Source organism: Eubalaena glacialis, chromosome 10, assembly GCF_028564815.1.
Source record: "Eubalaena glacialis isolate mEubGla1 chromosome 10, mEubGla1.1.hap2.+ XY, whole genome shotgun sequence".
Taxonomy (NCBI): Eukaryota; Metazoa; Chordata; class Mammalia; order Artiodactyla; family Balaenidae; genus Eubalaena; species Eubalaena glacialis.
In genome coordinates, this window is record NC_083725.1 from 122,572,465 (window position 1) to 122,593,047 (window position 20,583).

General features: G+C 52.3%; 1 protein-coding gene across 1 annotated transcript; it reads right to left on the reverse strand.

Moving 5' to 3' along the window:
* Positions 1 to 569: 569 nt before the first annotated feature.
* NLRP6 (NLR family pyrin domain containing 6) lies at positions 570 to 20,252 on the reverse strand. Its single transcript, XM_061203819.1, is given in 16 exon segments — positions 570 to 2,086; positions 2,752 to 2,911; positions 2,997 to 3,148; positions 4,227 to 4,319; positions 5,192 to 5,835; positions 5,838 to 5,988; positions 5,990 to 6,037; positions 6,039 to 6,078; positions 6,081 to 6,761; positions 6,764 to 6,928; positions 7,202 to 7,331; positions 7,531 to 7,768; positions 8,517 to 8,568; positions 10,101 to 10,158; positions 19,959 to 20,081; positions 20,226 to 20,252. Coding segments are annotated over 16 exon segments (3,489 nt in total). The 3' UTR covers positions 570 to 1,359.
* Between the last annotated feature and the right edge of the window lie 331 nt (positions 20,253 to 20,583).

Below are 20,583 nucleotides of genomic sequence, written 5' to 3' on the forward strand. Positions count from 1 at the left end.
TGAGGCAGGTCCCCCTCCTGGAGCCCCGCCTTCCTTTGTCCCCGCCCCACTTTCTGGCTCTCCCCAGCCTCCTCTCTCAGCCTGTCTACCCGCTTGCCCCCTGCCCCGCTGGAGGCTCCAGGCCCTGGGCCTGTCTGGACCTCGTCTCTCTGGCCCTGGTCTGACCCGAATGACTGTGCTCTGACCACTCGCCCAGCCAGAGACACTCAGATTCAACGTGTCCCTGAAACCTGCTCTTGCCATGGCCTGCCCAGCACAGGCCATGGTGACTTCACCCATCCCGTTGCTCAGGCCCGCTGTCCCCACACTTACATCCACCGGCACGTCCCCCTTCCAGGGCGTGCCCGCTCTCACCATCCACCCTCAGTCCAGGCCGTCCTCCTGGGTTAGCGCCGTGCTTGCTCTGGCCCCACAGCCCTTGTCAGCAGAGCCAGAGCCACATCCACCCCAGGAGTGGTCAAGTTCTCAAAGCCCGCAGTGGCGCCCACCTCGCTGGCGGGACAAGCCACCCAGGGCCCCCTCCCCACCCTCAGCCCCTCCCCCATCCCGCTGCTGCCACCCTGGCTTCCTTGCTGCTTCTGCACCATTCCAAGCACGCTCCCTGCTATGGACTGAATGTGATCCCCCCAAACCCATCCATTGAATTCTAATCCCCGGTGTGATGGTATTTGGAGGTGGGGCCTTTGGGACATAATTAGGTCAAGAGCTGTCAAGAACGGGATTACTGCCCTTATAAGAAGAGGCCCGAGAGCTCGCCCTCTTTCTACCCTGTGGGGACACAGCCAGAAGACAGCCATCTGCAGGGAGAGGGTCCTCACCAGACACCAGATTGACTGGCATCTTAACCTTGGACATCCCAGCCTCCAGAACTGTGAGAAATAAACTTATGCTGTTGACAAGCCACCCAGTGTATGGTATTTTGTTACAGCAGCCCGAGCCAACCAAGACAGGCCCCTTCGTGGCCTTTACACTTGCTATCCCACTGCCTTTTCTTCAGGACATCCTTAGGGTTGATCCCTCTCTTCCTTCCGTTTTCAAATGCCTCGTCCACAACCAGATTTTCCCAGACTACTTACATGTAGGAGGAAACCATTGGCTCCATCCCCCCAGCCCCCTGCTTTCCCTTCCTCCTAGAATGCCAGCTCCAGGAGGGCAGGGATTTTTTGTCTGTTCTGTGGAATGAATAACTGGATTTGAAAATGGATTATGGAAGGGAATTTGGGGAAGTGAAGGGGCTGACTGGGGTCCCAGAAGCTGGCCAAGTCCAGCAGGGTTGAGCAGAGAAGACTTCAGGATTCGGGGGCTGTCAGTCGCTGGCCCTGCCCATCGAGGCCAAGCCTCACGTCAGAGCTTCCGGCATCAGGCTGTTCCCCTGAGCTCACCCGGGAAACGGGGGCTACAACCCTGTCCCACTGAGATGGGCTGGGGACCAAACGGAAGAGTTCGAGCACCTGTTAGGATGCCCGGCTCAGCGCAACAGAAACCAACAAAAACGAATCCCAGGGAGAATTTATCATCAGTGCACGGGGCGCTGGCCCCCACCTGTGCCATCACAGCTGCCATCCGGCGCAGGGGCTCCATGCCCACTCTCCTCTGGCCTGTTTCTGAAGTCCTCAGACAGCGAGTGGACACCTCTGGGCTCAGACCACACAGCCTCAGGGATGGCTTCACTCCTACTGCTGAGACCCAAATTCCTGAGGAGGGAAGTGACCTACCTACCTTCAGCCAAGGGGCAGCCCCTGCTTGATCCCCTATGGCTGGAGCCGAGTAGTGGGCTATGGGTGCCCATACTGTGCATGGGCACAGGATCAGCAAATGGGTCACCCTGCACCAAGTAAAGGCCAACACACTGTAGGTTCTCAATTCCTGGGGGTGCGCAGCATCACCCTTGCTGCTGAGGGGCGCCTGCAGTGGGAAGGCTGGAGGGTCCCAGGAGAGGAACGTGGGTGGGGCAGCAGTGGGGTTAGGGGAGGGGAGCCCCTCCTCCTGGTGGGGAGGACGGAGACATACCTGTCCCCAGGGTGTGGGGAGGTCTCGGGGGCTGTCCAGGAGCAGGTAAGGGGCCGTGTCTGTCTGGGTCTCCCACCTGCCTGTCCAGGGCCCCTCAGGCTCAAAAGAGTTGCCCACAGCAGACAGCACCACCCTCTCGCCCTCGGAGTGGGTAGGGCTACTCCGCAGGGCTGACTAGAGCCCTCCCCCAGGGCCTCAGGGGGCACTGCCGAGCCCTTTGTGAGGCTGGGTGGGTGGTGGCCAGTCCCGCCTTTGCTGTCCCCACAGCCCGCAGCTCACTCAGCTCCATGGAGGTTAGACTGTAGCCGTGCGCAGAGGACGGGAGTGGCGTTGGTGGGGCAGGAGGCCAGGGCTCGGGGAGGCAGTGATGGGGCGCTGTTGGCCTGGGTTATGCCAAAGGCACACAGTGACGGGAGGTGGCCACTAAGGGGGGCTGTCAGAGGCTGGGGGAGCGGGTAGGGACTAGGGGCCAGAGCCTTCAGGGGAGTGAAAGCGTGTCGGTCCAGACTGTGGCCACGCGCACCAGACACTAGATGGACATTTGGTCTGGCGGAGTGGTTGAAGCCCAGGGCTGGGGTCAGGGATTTAGGGGGTGGGTCTCCAGGGGCTGAGTGTCAGTGGGGTCCCTCGGAAGGGCCCTGGGTGGGACTCCTCTGTGAGGTCTGGGGGAAGCCCCTGGCGCCCACCCCAAGCCAGGGTGGAGAGGCTGTGTTCCCGCACCCTTCCCGGCGCTGCCCCCACCTGAGGCTTTGCAGGCGGCACCCTGGGAGCTGCAGGACGGCACACAAGTAGGTCGCCATAGGCCCCGACAGCTGGCAGCCACTGAGGTCCAGGGTAGTCAGCGCTGGGCTCTGCTGGAGCAGGCCAAACACGTACTGGGAGCCTCCTGGAGGCCCAGCTGCTGCACCCTAGCGGCCAGTGTTGACCGCAGGAGCTGCTATGGGAGCCCCCGTCCCCGCCTTGGTCCCTTCCAGGCCGGCCCTCACCTGAGTGTCTGCAGCGGCCCTGGGGCCAGGCCAGGGCCTTACTCAGCGCACGCAGGCCGGCCTCGCTGCGCCAGCTGTGGAAGAGGCCCAGCTCCGTCAGGGCCTCAGAGAGGTCTCTGCAGACCAAGTCGGGCAGTTTGCAGCAGGACAGCCTGTGGTCAGAAGGTACATGGGTCCCCAGCTGTGCAAGCTGCCCACTCCCTGGGGGCTGAGGTTCAGTCTGCAGACGTGCTGGCTCCACACCTGCCTCCCTGGGCCCCACAAAGCTTCTCCTGCCCTTTGTCACCACGTGTGTCCCTGCTGGACTGCACTCCCCTCTTCCCTCAGGACATTCTCCACGAGCTTTTGGATGAGCCAATAAGAGACCTTATTCTCAATATGTCTAACTCCATATAATTACCCACCAAGTGCAGGTGGGCTGAGCTTATTTAGTTAGCCAGTCGCTAGCAGTCGGGCGTTATAAGTAACGCTGCGATGAACACCTTCATGCATTTAGTTGGGCAGCAGAATTGATGGGCCAAGTGAGCTGATCACTGTTTTGGCTCCTGATGTTTATGCCAAGTTAAGTTACCATGTCACCATTGACACATGACTGTACCTATTTAACCATGCCCCATCGGTACTAGTTCCTACACTCTTTCTTACTTTCTGCTTACTTGGTGGTAGTGAACAGTAATTGGAAAGATTATGTACTAACTACTGCCTCATTAATTCTCACATCAACCTTCTGAGGTGGAAGCTACTGGCTCTATTTCCCAGGGGATGAAACTGAAGCTCAGACAGACTGGACTGTCACGGGCACAGAGGCAGGCAGACTGGCCTCAGAGCCCGCGCTCTGAACACCTTCCATATCTGCTTGTAAGAATCCAGAGGGACCACCCAGCAGTCTACAGTAGCACCTAGCAGCCTTCCTTGGGAAGGAGAATACAGTCTGGCCTTCTGCACCCCTCCCCCAGGATGCTCAGCTGTACTCCGCTCCCACTCCGACTGGGGCCAAGCCCTCTGTCCTAAGTAGCACCCAAGCTGCTACTGGAGCCCTGCCCCCATCCCCTCTTCCCTCCTCTGTCCTGTGTGGGCAGAGCCTGTCGACCCCAGCAAGGGACACCAGAGGCCACAGGTTCTCAGCCTGTCCCCTCAGCCATCCCCAGACAGGGCCACACCTCTGTCCCTGCCCAGGGTGTCCTGCTCTGCGTCCCTTCCAGGGGAAGGGCTGGGGGCATGTTCACTCGCGTCAGGGTGTTCAGACCACACTGTCCGTCGGTCCACTCGCAGAGTGGATGCAGTGGGGAGCCCGGGGGTTTTCTCATGGTGGTTCGAGAGCTACTAAGAGAGAAAGGAAGGTGAAGGCCCCAGCCCCTTCCAATCCCTCACTCCCGCAAAGGACTCCTTCCTATGGTCCCGAGGTATCGGAGCTGCCTCTGCCCTCACCCCCAAGCTGCGCCAGGACCCTCCTCCCTCTTCATCCCAAGCCCAGAGTGAAACCACTCAACTGTGACCACAAGCACCTCCCCACTGAAGCTGTCTATGTGAGTCCCATGGAGGCATGTCACCTGCACACACCAGGTGGGCCTGTCCTTGCACCTACGGTGGGCATCCCCAGCCCCAGCCCCTGTCAACGTCCTGACATTTGTTCTCCCAACAGATGCTGAGCACCTGAGTCAGGTGCTGGGTTGGAATTAACTGCACAGAAACAACGGCACGAGCTTTGCCCCTGGAGGAGCAGAGGGTCTGGTGGAGGAGACGGGCACGGGCAGATGTCACGGCATACGGTGGTCAGTGGGGCATTTCTGAGGCCAAAATGGTCTCAGGCCAGCTGGGATGGTTTGGAGAGGCTTTGAGGATAGGCAGTGAACAGTATTCTGGGTGGAGGGCACAGTAGCAGCGAAGGCTCAGGGCACAGAGGGCGTGGTGTACGCCAGAACTTATTAGGAGAGAGCATCATGGTGGGTGGGGGGAGCGCTGGGAGGGTTGCCTCGGACGTGGGTGCTGAGGTGCGGGGCATGGTGAGGACACCCTGGGAGCTGCCTTGCAAAGAGGTGGGAAAAACCAGCCTGAAGTCGTGCCTCTCCTGTGGGGAGCAGGCGTCAGGTCTGGACACACTCCCCAGGCCCAGATGGACACCTCAGTGCATAAGATGCACACATGCCGCACACAGAGGGCCTGCTGGAGAGGGCCGCCCTGCTCTGGGGACTCACGAGCTGCCTCCCAGGCGGCCCTGTAGCCGCTTCATCAGGCTCTTCTTCTTCTCCTGTGCAGTGGCCAGTCTGCAGCTAACCAGCTGCAGCGCCTGCCCCGCCGGGCAGCACCGCACGCAGTAGCTCAGGACGGCCAGGTCCATTCTGCTGAAGTGCACTCGCTCCAGGGCCAGCTAGGGGAGGCCGCGCAGGGCCTGGTCCACAAGGGCGTCCTCCTGCGTCTCGTACAGGCAGTACAGCAGCTCCAGCAGGTCGTTGAGCTCCTCGCCCTCCTCCTCCTCTGACTCCCCAGCGCCCCGGAGCGCTTGGGTCCCCTCTGTCCCCTCTGGCGCCGCCCTAGGGCAGCCCTGGCCCTGATCCTGCACCCACCTCAGGACATCCTGCTTCCCGCGCTCTGAAACCGCGCAGCCGAAGTGGTGCTCCATGTCGCGCATCCTCTCTGCGTTCAGTAGCCCGAAAAGGAAGCGCGTAGTGAGCGCGAGGCGGCCACGCAGCTCCGGGTCCCCCCGCAGAAGTGCCCCTACGCCGCCAGCAGGTGTCTGGGGAGCCCCTTCGTCCTCCAGCAGGTAGGACAGTGCGGCTAAGAATTCCTGGAAGATCTGGTCGATGAACCGGTAGGTGACCTCGGTTTCCAGCACGCCTGGCACATCTCCTTCCTGCGGAGAAACTGCGTCTGGACTTTGGAGCCGCAAAGCTCCAGTCGTTCCAGGTCCTTCTCAGAGAACTGCGCCCTGCCCCCGAGGACGCCTTCGCAGGCCAGGCGGCACAGCTTGCGCAGCTCTTCCTGCAGGCGGGGTGTCGGCCGCGGGCGCCGAGCTCAGGACGCTGCCCATGAAAAGCAGGTACGGACGTGGTGGTCTTGGAGGTGCGCGACAGGTCAGGGCCTGGAGCAGCTAGCGCAGAACGGGGCACACGATCCAGCACACGGCGAAGCACAGCGAGAACAGCGTCTCTTTCTCCTTCACGAAGCGGTAGGCACGCTCCGCCCTCCACTCGTCCTGGAAGAACTTGTAGAAGTACTTCTTGTCCTTGTCGGAGGGGCCGCGCACCTCGGCGCGCTGCGGGGAGCACAGGCGGCTCTGCAGCCTCCCGGGGGCGGCGGCGCGCGCGGCCACCAGCACGCGGGCCGTGGGCAGCAGCGCCTTGCTCAGCAGGCCGCCCAGCACCCGCGCGCCGCTCGCGGCCTCAAGGGGGTCTGTGCAGGGCTTGGCCTCGGCGGGCCCTGGCGCCGGCAGTTCGTCCACGCCGTCCGGAATGAACAGCAGCCGCTTGGACTGCGCTAGCATCTGCCGCATCGGCGCGTTGCGGTCGGGGTACTGGTCTAGGACCAGGTCGGCCAGGCTGCACGTGCCCGGTCGCTCCAGCACCTCGCGGCAAGACACGAAGAAGGCGAAGTCCACCTGGCCGTGGTACAGCTTGCCCGCCGCCCAGTCGTACAGGATTTTCCTGGCCGCCATGGTCTTGCCGACGCCCGCCGGGCCCTGCAGCACCACGGTCGGCGGCCTCTGGCCCTCCCCGTCGCGGCCGAGCAGGCGGTTGAAGGTGCGGGTGTCGGATCGCCGAGCGCGTCCGGCTCCGGCTCCTCCGCGGGCCCCAGAGCCTCGTGCTCCAGGGCAGCGCTTTCGGGCGCGAGGAGCAGTTTGGTGAAGCGCTCCCTGATCTTCACGGAGCGAGCGTCCCTCTCCCTCACCTTGGCGTGCTGCCGCAGCACGTGCTCTCGGTATTTCTTCTTGTACTCTGGGGGCAGGGAAGGGCCGGACACAGGAGAGGGGAACAGGGGGTCGAGGAGGAGGCGGGCTGTGTCAGCCGACTCTCAGGGGCCTGTTGCCCTCCCCGCCGGGCTCAGACCTCAGTTTCCCCTGTTGCGCCGCAGTCCCCCTCCCATCCGCGCTCCTCCCTGGGACCAGCTGTCAGGAACCTCCGAGTGACTTCGAGGACACTCGTACTCCAAACCCAGGGCTCAAGGCCCGGACAGCTCGGGGCCCGCGCCTCCCACCGAGAGAGACCTACCGGACACGGAGAGCAGCGCCGAGGAGCTGGGGCCGAGCCCTGGAAGGGAGAACTGCGGTGAGGCCCCGCCGACTGTGCGGGGCGGGGAGGGGCGCAATCCGGGGTCGGGGCCACCCGCAGGATCGGAGCCCTGGGGCCCGCGAATTTGTGGATGAAGCGCGCCCAGGCCGGAAGAGCTCCGGGGCTTTTCTGGGGAAGCGGAAGGATGGAGGCCTGTGGCCGGGACTCTGCCCAGGCGGAAGGGAACGGAGGGCGGGGACCCTGGCGAGCCCCACCCCGCGCTCGCTCCGCCGCCGCTGCTCCTAGAGCCGCGCCGCCGCATCGCGCACGCCCGCCCTCTTCAGGGTCTTTTGCGCCGCGTCTAGCGCGCGCTCCGGCCCGTGGAAATGGATCAGGTGCTCCGCGAGGTCCACGGCGTCCGCGCCCTCCAGCCGCCCCCACGGTTTGCGGCGGCCGTCCAGCGGCGCGTCCCGCAGCTTGTCGCGGAAGCGCTTCAACCGCTCCTGGCTTAGGTCTTCGAGCGCAGCCAGGAGCAGCTCCCGGGCGGCGGCAGCGCGGGGCTCCATGCTGAGGGCGGGCGCACGGGGTTAGCACGCGTGCCGTGCCCCGGTGACCCCGGCCCCTCCCCGCCGCTCCGGACTCCAGCCCCGGGGCCCACGAGTTGTAGGGGCTTAGACGCGGCCCCCATCTATCCAGGTGGCTCCAGGCCAACGCTCGATAGCGCTCTACCGTGAGGGTCGTCCTCTCCTCCCAGAACCCCTACCGAGGACTTCGCTCCAAGGCGTTCCAAAGCTTTGGGCGGGCACTGGCCGCCGCTGACCCCAGAGTTAGGGGGTGCCTTCCTGCTCCGCACCTCCCTTTCTGCTCATTCTTTCCACGCATCCAGGTCAAACGTCCAAGATAAGATGTCTACCAGGGCCTGTGCTCTCCCCTTTCCTCCTTTGCCCTCCTTTCCCTCCGTTCTCTTCCCCAGGAGCCCGGAGCAGTTGGCCTCAGCAGGGGGCTGGACTCACCACCTGGTCCAGGCTGCGTTCCGGAATTCCCCAGGACATCCGTGCTCACTGCACCCTTTGGGGAGGCCCAGCCTGAGGGCCTTGCACCAGAGGCTGAGACTGAGCCCCTGGTGGGGGACAGACCCCACAGATGCCCTCTGCGGGGATGGAGTCCCTAGAATACTGAGCCTGGGGGACAGCGGAGGAAGGATGTGTGAAGGACACGGGGTGTGAAGCCCCAGGAAGTCAGCAGGATGAGGTGGAGGACCCAGAGGGCTGAGACCAGCCGATTCCCAGTGACCACTCTGAAAGCCAGCACTCACCTGGAGTAGGAGCCTCTGGCTGGTCCACAGAGTCTGGCCCCTAGGTCTAGCCCTCAGGGGCAGACGTGGGGATCAGAGAGGTGACCCCTCCCTAGCCTAACTGGAGTCATATCCTAGGGGGATTGTCCAGCCCCATCCATGCCCCAGACCCAGGTGCTCTAGCTCGGCCAACACTGAGATGTCTGTCCGACAGTCACCAAGCTCCCAAACTCAGGCACTGTGGCACCTTCGCACGACCAGTGTTTAAGAGCTCTGCTCAGTGACCTTTGGTTTTCTACTGTTCCTTTATTCAGTTCACGTTCTCTGAGAACCCATGGGGTGTGGCAGCGAGGCATGGTTGTGAGAGGTAACTGCAGAGCAAGGTGGGCTGTATGGAGGAGGTGGCTGGCTCAGAACAAGACCTTAAACTTTAAGGCCTCAAGATTGGTTAAATTCTGAAGGCAGAGGTGAGCGAGGGCTTCCTAGGTAGAGGTGGCAAAGGAGGGACATGCACAGTGTCATTGGGGAAAGGAAGGCTGTCACCTGGGAGCCAGGAGAAAATGGGACAGGAAAGAGCTCTGTGGCCTCCCAAACCTGGCTTAAGCAGGTTGATGGGAAGAGCTTTGGACATGAGGAGTGGGTGTGACTGATGGGTGACCACGTGGGACCCCGTGAATGTGGGTTTCTACTGACGGTGTCTGCCTGTGTGAAACGTGGGTGTGTGTGTATGTCTGTGTCTGTTGGTGTGACCACCCTAATACTGTGTTTGTGTAAATGTGTCTATGGTAGGCTATATAATAGTCCCCAAAGATATCAGCTCCTAGTTCCTGGAACCTGTGAATGTTCCCTCAGATGTCAAAAGGGGCTTTGCAGGTGCGGTTAAATTCAGGATCTTGAGATGGGGAGATTATCCTGCATAGTTATTATTGAATGTCATCACAAGTGTCATAGGATGGAGACAGAGGGCGCTTTGGCACACAGGCAGAAGGCAATGTGACACTGAGGCAAGAGGCCAGACTGCTGGCTTTGAGGATAGAGGAAGGGGCCACGAGGCAAGGAACACAGCCCTAGAAGCTGGAGATTCAGCTGGAGAAGGAAGACAGTCTCCCCTGGGGCCTCCAGAGGGAGAGCGGCCGAGCCACCACCTGGACCTCAGCCCAGTGAAGCTGACTTTAGACTTCTGCCCTCCACGACTGTAAGAGAATAAACGTGTGTTGTTTTCAGCCACCGAGTTTGTAGTAATGGCTAAGCAGCCACAGGAAATGAACACAGGATGTCTCTGAGTGTGCATTTCTGTGAGAGTGTGTCTGCAAGAAGAGGGGCTGTGGCATCATCACTGCCTTTCCGGCTCCACAGGTCATCCCTGTGTTCAGTCCTGCTTCCTTCAGGAGCCTTGAGAGCTGCCCTTGGGGAGGGAGCCCAGAGTCCTGGGAGCCTCCGTTCTGCTGCCCCTTCCCCAGGAGGAAAGGGTCCACAGAGGTGCCCAGTCTACCTACGAGTTTTGTTTCTATTTAAGATGGACAGTCCCCACCTCTCCCCGAGGAAGGCGCAGGGAGAAGAAGGGGAAGGCGCTGTTTATCCACACTCACACCTTCCCCAGGGTACCCTCCTCGCTCTCTCCTGCTCCTAAACTCCTGCTGCTGCCCTCCACACAGGCAGCCTCCTGGGCACAGAGCGGGATGGGTGAGGGGAGAGCCTGGAGGACACACCGCCAGCACACATCCTGGTGGGAGGGGCACTCTGTGCTTTTTAAAGAACGTGAACGAGTCTCTTTTGTTCCCACAGAGCCCTGAGAGGCTCTGCCTGGTGTGTTGAAGCAGCCCCACCTGGACCAGGCCCAGAGCAGGGACGAGACCCTCCCTCCAGACCACAGTGTGGGCAGCACCCAGCAAAGCAGAGGAGTGGGCAGGGTCTCCTTAGAGTTAGGGTCCTGGAGACAAGCCCTGAGCAAAGTCTGGCCTCAGCTGCCAGAGGGACGACTGCTGTGAACCCTGTGTGGGGTCCCAGATGCTTCGACTTGCTGGCCCCTGACTTAGCTCCTCTGACACGCTGGGATTCTGCAGAGGGGGCTTTGGCAGGGAAAGCAGCAGCCAAGACAACACAAGCAGATGTTTTAGAGCTCGGCTGTGGACAGAATCTGGCCCTGCACAGCGTTGGGCCATCACGGGGCCCCTGGCCACAGCCCCATCCGGAAGACCCGGTGCGGCCCTCACTGATCCCCTCATTGAGCCCTGAGATGCTGCACAGACAGACTTCCCACACAGGCCACGGCTGTGTTTCTCCTAAATGCACATGCACTTTTCTCTCTCCACAGTATAAATTCTTGAAAGCAAGTTCTGTACAACTCAATGGTCTCCCTTTCAATGTTGTTTTAGACAGAAGAGAGAGCACACTCTCCTAAGCCAGACTATCTGGGATCAAATCCTGGCTCCACCATCCAATAGCTGGGTGACCTTGGACAAGTTACTTAACCTCTCTGTGCCTCCGTTTCCTCATCTGCAGAATGGCACGGTAACGGCACTTCAGTGTTGAGGGTTGAGAGGAGTAAAGCCGCAATGCATGTACCTGGCACACTCTAGGCATGTTATTATCATCACTCACGTTCTGTGGATGACCCCTCACTATGAACCTGTGTTTTCTGGGGTCACCAAGAATGTCCATATTTCTAAACCCACTTCAGTTCTGATTCCACTTCACCTCTCCCCAGCACTTAGCTCTGCTGGCCATGAACTTTTCCTCAAAATGGTCTTTTCCTTTTGTCAAAGGAACTAAGATAGCCCTGGGGCCCAGGTAACGTGGGGCTTGGGGTGGTGCTGTGTCTGTCTGGTGCGTTCTGCCACAGCCAGCCTGGGGGGGGGGTCCTGGGGCCTGTCATGTGGGGTGCCAAGGTCATCCCTGTCTCCTGAGATGGACCCTCCTTGAGTGGACTCTGTGCCCCCATGAACTCTCAGCACCTGCTGATAACAGCCCTGGAGGAGGCTTTGATATCAGGAGCCAAGGTTTCCAGGAACCTTCGCCGCAACGTGAGATGTGGAAGCAGGGGGATGAGGAGAGGGGGTTGGGAGCAGAGGGAGGGGCCGGCCGGAGGGTTGGAGAAGCGGGGAGATGAGAGAAGGCAGGAGACTGGTGAGAAAAAGAAAGCAAGCGGAGGCAAGGATGGGGAGCCAGCGTGCACGCAGCGCCAGTCATTCTGGATTTGTGTCACCCACAAGGCTTAGCTGTTCAGCAGGGCCACTTCAAAAGGTATGACTTTTATTTTATTTTTAAAAATTTATTTATTATTATTTTGGCTGAGTTGGGTCTTCGTTGCTGCGCGCGGGCTTTCTCTAGTTGTGGCGAGCGCTGGCTACTCTTCGTTGCGGTTCATGGGCTTCTCACTGCGGTGGCTTCTCTTGTTGCGGAGCACGGGCTCTAGGCGCGCTGGCTTCAGTAGTTGTGGCCTGCGGGCTTAGCTGCTCCGCGGCATGAGGGACCTTCCCGGACCAGGGCTTGAACCCGTGTCCCTTGCAATGGCAGGTGGATTCTTAACCACTGTGCCACCAGGGAAGTCCCCAAAAGGTATGACTTTTACATCTTTAACAAATATTTTAGATTACATTGTCAGTTTCCTCCAAGTCCCTCCCACAGGATTTTACTATCCAACAAAATTTCATGAAAATCTTTGATCCTCTCTTCCTCACTCCCAAGTTTTGTCCTCATGGCAGCTTGTAATGAGGTCTCCCTGGCGTCCATGTGACTGTGCCCTCAACAGCAGCCACTCCTCCTTCGGGGTTCCCCTCCTCTTAGTCCTCCTGCCTTTGAAAAGCCTAGTTTTTGAGCACTTTGTGTGCTTCTTCCCCTATTCTGATCCCACTTTACATCTTGACCACAGAGAAAGAAGCATCGAGGGCTCCACACCTACTTTTCTGGAGGAGTGGGTACGGGGAGGACAAAGATGGACCTGCAGCTGACCAACTCCGCTACATGCCCACAAATTACATAGCTTAGATGAAATGGACAAATTCCTAGGAAGACACAAACTACTGAAACTGACTCAAAAGAAATGTTAAAATCTGAATAGATCTATACAGTAAAAAGTTTGAATTAATAATCAAAAACTTTTCACAAAGAAAAGCCCAGGCCCAGATGGCATCACTGGTGATTCTACCAAACATTTAAAGAAGAATTACTATCAATCCTTCACGAACTCTTGCAAAAAATATAAATAGAGGGAATACTTCTCAATTCATTCTATGAGGCCATATGACCCTGATATCCAAAACAGGCAAACATAACACAAGAAAACTAAAAACCAACATCCCTGATAAATATAGACACAAAAAATCCTCAGCAAACTACTAGCAAACAGAATTTGTTAACATATAAGAAGAATTATAATAACTTCCCTGGTGGTACAGTGGATAAGACTCGGTACTCCCAATGCAGGGGGCCTGGGTTCGATCCCTGGTCTGGGAACTAGATCCCACATGCAGACTTCAACTAAGAGTTCGCATGCCACAACTAAGGAGCCCACCTGCCGCAACTAAGACCTGGTGCAGCCAAATAAATAAATAAATAAATAAATAAAATTTAAAAAGTAATAATAATAAAATAAAACAAAACACTAGACCATAAGGTAGAATTCCAAATGGTATTAATTAGGGAGACCACTAACATTTAAAAAAAAAAAAAAGAAGAAGAATTATAAACCATGACTAAATGGGACTTAACCCAGTAGCTTGACATCCAGAAATCAATTAGTATAACATGTTCTCATTCCCCTTTTTCTTAATGAGGTGTTTTATTGCAGTAATTCCATTCCTTTTATACTCTTGTCCACTGGGAGTTTTGGAGGCAGATGTCTTATTTCTTAGCCTTCAGAAGTTCTGGTGGCTACAAGTTTGAGACGAAGATGTCAGCAGAGCTGGTTTCTTCTAAGGCCTTTCTCTCTGACACGTAGATCATTGTCTTCTTCCAGGGACTTCACATGGCCTTCCCTCTTGGCATCCAATATGGATTTTAACAGAGCCCAACCTACCTGGGGGGAAGGAAAATATTCAACCCCAGCTTTCTTTAGCTTTCCTTTCTCACTCAAAGAGAAATTTGGAAAGAAGCCAGAGAGAAAAATACCCCCACCTTACCAACAGCAACAAGGATAAGGATTACATGAGACTTCTCTTCGGAAACCATGCAAGCAAGAGCATGGAATGAAATACTTAAGCTGATGAAAGAAAAAATCCACCAATTTAGAATTCTTTACCCAGTGAGATTATACTACAGATGTGAAGGAGAAATAAAGACTTTCTCATACAAACAAAAATTGAAGGAATTTTTCACCAGTAGAGCAGTCCTGCAAGAAATGTTAAAAGAAGTTCTTCAAAGAGAAGGAAAATGATACAGGTCAAAATTCAGATCTACATAAAGAAATAAAGAACATTAGTGAAGAAATAAATGAAGGTAAAATAAAATCTTTTGTTTTTCTTATACTTAGCTAATCTATCAGTTTGCTCGAAATAATGATAGCAATACATTAGATGATGGTAGCTTGTGGAAAAGGGAAACATATGGTGACAATGTTACAAGGGATGGGAAGGAAGAACTGGGGGTACTCTGTTATAAGGTACTTGCACTACCTGCGAAGGGATATACTATCATTTGAAAATGGATTTAGATTAATTGTAAAGGTAGATTGCAAACTCTAGGGAAACCACTAAAGCATTTAAAGAAGTATAATTGATATGTTAAGAGAGGAGAGAAATCAGAATCATGTAAAATACTCAAACCCAGAGAAGGTAGAAAAAGAGTGGAAGACAAAAAGGAAACAAAGACAAAAGCATCAAATAGAAAACAGTTATAAATATGATAAATATTAATCCAACTATATCAATAATCAGTTTAAATGTAAATGATCTAAATACACCAGTGAAAGAAAGAGACTATCAGAGTGGATAAAAAAATGACCCAACTATATGTTGTCCACAAGGAACCCACATTAAATATAACGACACAGATGTGTTAAAAGTAAAGGAATTAAGAAAGATATACCATGTTAACACAAATCAAAGAAAACTGGATGGATGAAGATGAACAGAAGACATAAACTTCCAGTTATAAGGTAAATGAGTATTAGGGATGCAATGTACTGCATGATGACTATGGCCAACACTGCTGTGTGCATACGTGAAATGATACATGGCCAACACTGCTGTATGTTATATATGACAGTTGTTAAAAGAGTAAATCCTAAGAGTTCTCATCACGGGAGAAAAAAAAGTAATTTTTCTTTTTCTTTTCTTTCTTTCCTTTTTTTTGGTGTTTATATGAGATGATGTATGTTAGCTAAACTTACTGTGGTAATCATTTCGCAGTATATGTAACTCAAATTATTATGCTGTACACCTTAAACTTATACATGGTTGTATGTAAATTATATCTCAATTAAACTGGAAAAAAACTGGAGTAGGTTTAGTAATTTCATACATAATGATGAAAGAATTAATTCTCCAAGAAGATGTAACCATCCTTAATGTGTATGTGCCTAACAATAGAGAGTCAAATGCATGAGGAAGAAACTGATAGAGTTGCTAGGAGAAATAGATGAATCCACCATTATATTTGGAAACTTCAACAGCCTTCTACCAGTAATTGACAGATCTAGCAGGCAGTAAATAGGTAAGGACATAGTTGAACTCGATAACACCATCAATCAACTGGATATAATTATATCTATTGACTACTTCATCCAACAACAGCAGAATACACAGAATTCCTCTCAGGCTCATATGGAACATTCACCAAGAAAGACCACATTCTGGGCCTTAAAACACATCTTAACAAATTTAAAAGAGCAGAAATCATACAATGTCTGTTCTCAAGCCACAGTGGAATTAAACCAGAAATCAATAACAGAAAGATAGCTAGAAAATTCCAAACTATTTTGAGATTAAACAGCATACTTGCAAATAACACAATGGACAAAGAAGACATCTCAAGAGAAATTTTAAAATATTTTTAACAAAATGAAATTGAAAATACAACTTATCAACATTTGTGGGATTCATCTAAAGCAGTGCTTAGAGGGAAATGTATAGCATTGAATGCACATATTAGAAAAGAAGAATGATCTAAGATCAACAATATAAACTTTTACCTTAAGAAACTAGAAAAAGAAAAGCAAATTAGGTCCAAGTAAGCAGAAAAAGGAAATAATGAAAATTAGAGCAGAAATCAGTGAAACCTTTTGAAAGCAGGAAGTTGAGAGAAAATCAAAGAATGAAAAACTAGTTATTTGAAATGATCAATAATATTAATAAGCCTCTAGCCAGGCTAACCAAGAAAAAAAGAGGTAAGGTACAAATTACTGATATCAGAGATGAAAAAGGGGCCATCTCATGGACATTATAAGGACAATAAAGGAATATTATGCACAACACAATGTGCACAAGTTTGATAACCTAGATAAAATGGATCAATTCTTTGCAACACGCAATCTACCAAAACTCACACAAGGAGAAGTAGATAACATGAATATGCCAATATCTATTAAATATATTGAATCACCAATTAATAACCTTCCAAAACAGAAAATACCAGGCCCAGATGGGTTCACTGGTCAATTCTACTAAACATTTTAAGAAATTATAACAGTTCTCTACAATCTCTTCCAGAAAATTAAAGCAGAGGGAACACTTCCTAACTCATACTATGAAGCCACATTTCCTTAATACCGAAACTAGACAAAGACATTATAAGAAAGGAAAATAATAAATCAATATCTCTCATGGATAGATGCAAAACTCTTCAACAAAATATTAGCAAATTGAATCCAACATGTGTAAAATGAATTATACACCACAACCAAGTGAGATTTATCCCAGGTAAGCAAGGCTGGTTTAGTATTAAAAAAAAATCAATCAGTGTAATCCATCTATCAACGGGCTAAAGAAGAAAAATCACATCATCATATCAATAAACACACACACACAAAAGCACATTTGACAAACCCAACACCCATTCGTGATAAAAACTCTCAGCAAACAAGAATAGAGGGGAACTTTTTCAGCTTAAGAAACGATATCTACAAAAAAGCCTACTGCTAACATCACATTTACCGGTGAGAAACTAGATGCTTTTCCTCTAAGATCAGGAACAAGACAAGGATATTCCTTTTCACCACTTACAGTCAACAAAGGAAATCTTAGCCTATGCAATAAGACCAAAAAAGTAAAGTATATACAGATTGGGAAGGGAAAAATAAACTCTTTTTTTTCACACAAGATTGTCTATCTAGAAAATTCCAAAGACTCCTGGAAGTAATAAGTAGTTATAGCAAGGTTACAGGATACAAGGTTAATATACAAATTCACTTGCTTTTCTATATGCCAGCAATGAACAATTGAAATTTTAAAACATATATAATTTACATTAGCTCCAAAGAAAGTGAAACACATAGGCATAGATCTAGCAAAGTATGTGCAACATCTATATGGGGAAAACTACAAAGCTCTGATGAAAGAAATCAAGGATCTAGATCAATGGAGAGATATTTCATGTTCCATGGATGGGAAGACTCAATATTATTAAAGTATCAATTCTCCCCAGATTGGACTATAGATTCAATGCAGTCCCAATCAATATCCAGGCAAGTTATTTTGTGGATGTTTACAAGCTGATGCTGAAGTTTTCATGCAGAGGCAATAGGCCCAGCATAGCCAACATGATGGTGAATGAGAACGTTGTTGGGAGACTGACACCCCCTGCTTTCGGGACTTTCTGTGAAGCTACAGTGACCAGGACTGTGTGGTGCTGGCAACAGACTAGATGAATACATCGGTGGAACAGAATAGAGAGCCCAGACGTAGACCCACGCAGATACAGCCAAGTCAGCCTTGACGAAGGAGCAAAGGCAATACAGTGGAGAAAGGAGAGTCTTTTTCAACAAATGGCACTGAAACAACTGGACATCCCCGGGGAAAAACTAATCTGGACGGAGACTTTACACCTTTCACAAAAATTACCTTGAAATGGATCATATACCTAAATGTGAAATGCAAAATAATACAACTTTTAGAAGAAAATCTAGTGACCTTGGCTTTTTGGCAATGATGTTTTAGACACAACACCAAAGGTATGATTCATGAAACAAATTGATACATCTGATGCAATTAAAATTAAAAACTTCTGCTCTGCAAAAGACACGGTTAGAGAATGAAAAGACAAGCCAAAGACTGGGAGAAATTAAAAAATATATAGATATTTATTTATTTATTTGGCTGCACTGGTTCTTAGTTGCAGTACCTGGGATCTTTGTTGCCGCGTGTGGGATCTTTAGTTGCAGCATGCAGGATCTAGTTCTCTGACCAGGGATTGAACCCTGGCCCCCTGCATTGGGAGCACGGAGTCTTGTCCACTGGACCACCAGGAAAATCCCCTGGGAGAAAATTTTGCAAAAGACATATCTGATAAAGGACTGTTTTCCAAAATATACAGGGCTTTCCAGACTCAACAATAAGAAAACAAACGGCCTGCTTAAAAAATGGTCAAATGATCTGGACACCTCACCTCACTAAAGAAGCTATTTAGGTGGCAAATATCATATGAAAAGATGCTCAGCATCATATGTCATCAGGGAAATGCAAATTAAAACAGCGGGATACCAGTACATACATATTGGAATGGCGAAGATCCAGAACACCGCCAACACCAAATGCTGGTGAGGATGTGGAGCAACAGGAACTCTCCTCACTGCTGGAGGGAACGCAAAGTGGAACAGCCGCGGTGCAAGACAGCTTGGCGGCTTCCAACAGAGCTAAACACAGGCTTACCAGACAATCCGGCTATAGCACTCCTAGATGTTTACCCAAATAAGCAGAAAACTTGCATGCACACAAAAACCTGGACACAGATATTTATAGCAGCTCTATTCATACTTGCTAAAACTTGGAGACAGATGTTTTCAAGAGGTGAGTGGATAAACCCATTCTGCTGCATCCATGTAATGGAGTGTTTAATCAGTGATGAGAGGAAACGAGCTATCGAGCCAGGAAAAGACATGCAAGAACCGTGAATGCATAAGCTCGGGGAAAGCAGTCAGTCTGAAAAGGCTATCTACTGTATGAGGCCGACTCGCTGACAGTGCGGAAAAGGCAGACAGTGAAAAGATCAGTGGTTGCCAGGGGTTGGGGAGGGAGGGGTGAACAGGTGGAGCTCAGGGGTTGTTTATGGCAGTGAAGCTGCTCTGTGTGATGCTATAATGGTGGACGCATGACGTTATGCATGTGTCCATAACCACAGAATGTACAACACCAAGAGTGAATCCCAACGTATGGGTTTTACTTAAGAATAATGTATCAATATGGGTTCATCAGCTGTAACACATGTACCACACTAATGCAGTGTTAGTAATAGGGGAAACTGGAGGGTATAACAACTCTCTGTACTTTCTGGGAAATTTTTCTGTAAACTTAAAACTGCTCCAAAAAATAAAGTCTATTAAAAAAAAAAAACATAAGAAATTCCCTGGAGGTCCAGTGGTTAGGACTCCGAGCTTTCACTCCTAGGGCCTGGGTTCGGTCCCTGGATGGGGAACTAAGATCCCACAAACCTCGTGGCTCAGCTAAAACAAACAAACAAACAAACACAAACTCATAATGTGGTACCACTTCACACCCGGGAGGATGGCTGTAATAAAAGCGATGGACAGTAGCAAGTGTTGGTGAGGATGTGGAGAAACGAGAACTCTCCTCCCCCACTCGTGGGAAGGAACGTGGTGCAGCCACCTTGGGAACCACTGTGGCAGCGCCTCAAAATGTTACACATGGCGCCACGTACGACCCAGTAATCAACTCTGAGCTATCTACCTGCCCCAGGGAAACGAAGACACAACATCCACACAAGAACTCCTACACTAATATGCGTAGCAGCCTCATTCCTAATAGCCCCAAAGTGCAAACAACCCAGATGTCAATGGATGAATGGAAAAACACCATGTGGTTTAACCACACGACAGAATATTATTCAGCCAAAAAAGGAATGCAGCTCTGATCCATGTCACAATATGGAAGAACCCTGAAAACCTTATGCCCAGTGAAGAAAGCCAGACCCACGAGGACAAATATTGCACAATTCCATTCATGTGAAATGTCCAGAACAGGCAAATCCACAGAGGTAGAAAGTGGATTAGAGGTTGCTGGGGGCTGGGAGGGAGAGGAATGGGGGTGACTGCTAATGGGTAGGGGCCTTCTTTTTGGAACAACGGAATGTTCTAGATTTGACTGTGGTGATGGCCGAACAACTCTGTGGCTGTACCCAGAAGCACTGAATTACACACTTTAAATGGGTGAATCTTATGGCATGTGAATCATATCTCACTAAAGACGTTTCAGAAACATTAATTCCAGTTTTTGACTCGGAGAGGGAGTCTTGCAAGCGGCCTTAGCCTGGCGAACGCGCCAGTGCCAGGCGAGCTGGCTTCTGTCCACGCACCTGGTTCCCACAGCCCTGGGCGAGCGTCACGGCCAGCTCAGCGGCTGTGATGGACCCTGACTGTGGCTTACACAAGACAGAAACAGCCCGGGCCTGAGCAGTGGCAGGGCCCACAGGGAAGCTCTGGGGGGTCAGGGACCCAGCTCCCAGTTGGGGGGGCTGCCCCCCCTCCCGTATTAGCCTGGGGGAGCTGGTCACCACCAGCCAGGGCTGAAGGCATGCCCCTCCCTCAAGGGCATGACCAGGATGTGCACATGTCACTCCCACCCGCCCTCTGGGCCAGAAATTACTCATGGGGCCACACTCAGCTGTAGGGAGTCTGGGTCACGTGTCCAGCCTAAAGTCCATCACCAAAGGCTGTTCTCCCGAGATGTGTGGCTCCGACCCTACCAGTGCCCTCGACCTTGAGAGTATTCCAGGAACCAGCGTGGCTCAAGTCTGGCGAATTGGCATCAAAATCCAGCAGCTGGTGGCGCTGGTGCTGCTGTTGCCTGGATCAGGGGTGGGATGATTCCAGTTCAAGGTGCAGCAGACCATCACACTTAGGTCCCAAGTCCCCACGGATCCCCAGCAGAGCCCACCGGAAGCTGGACAGCCTCCCGGCTCAGGTCCACAGCCACATGCA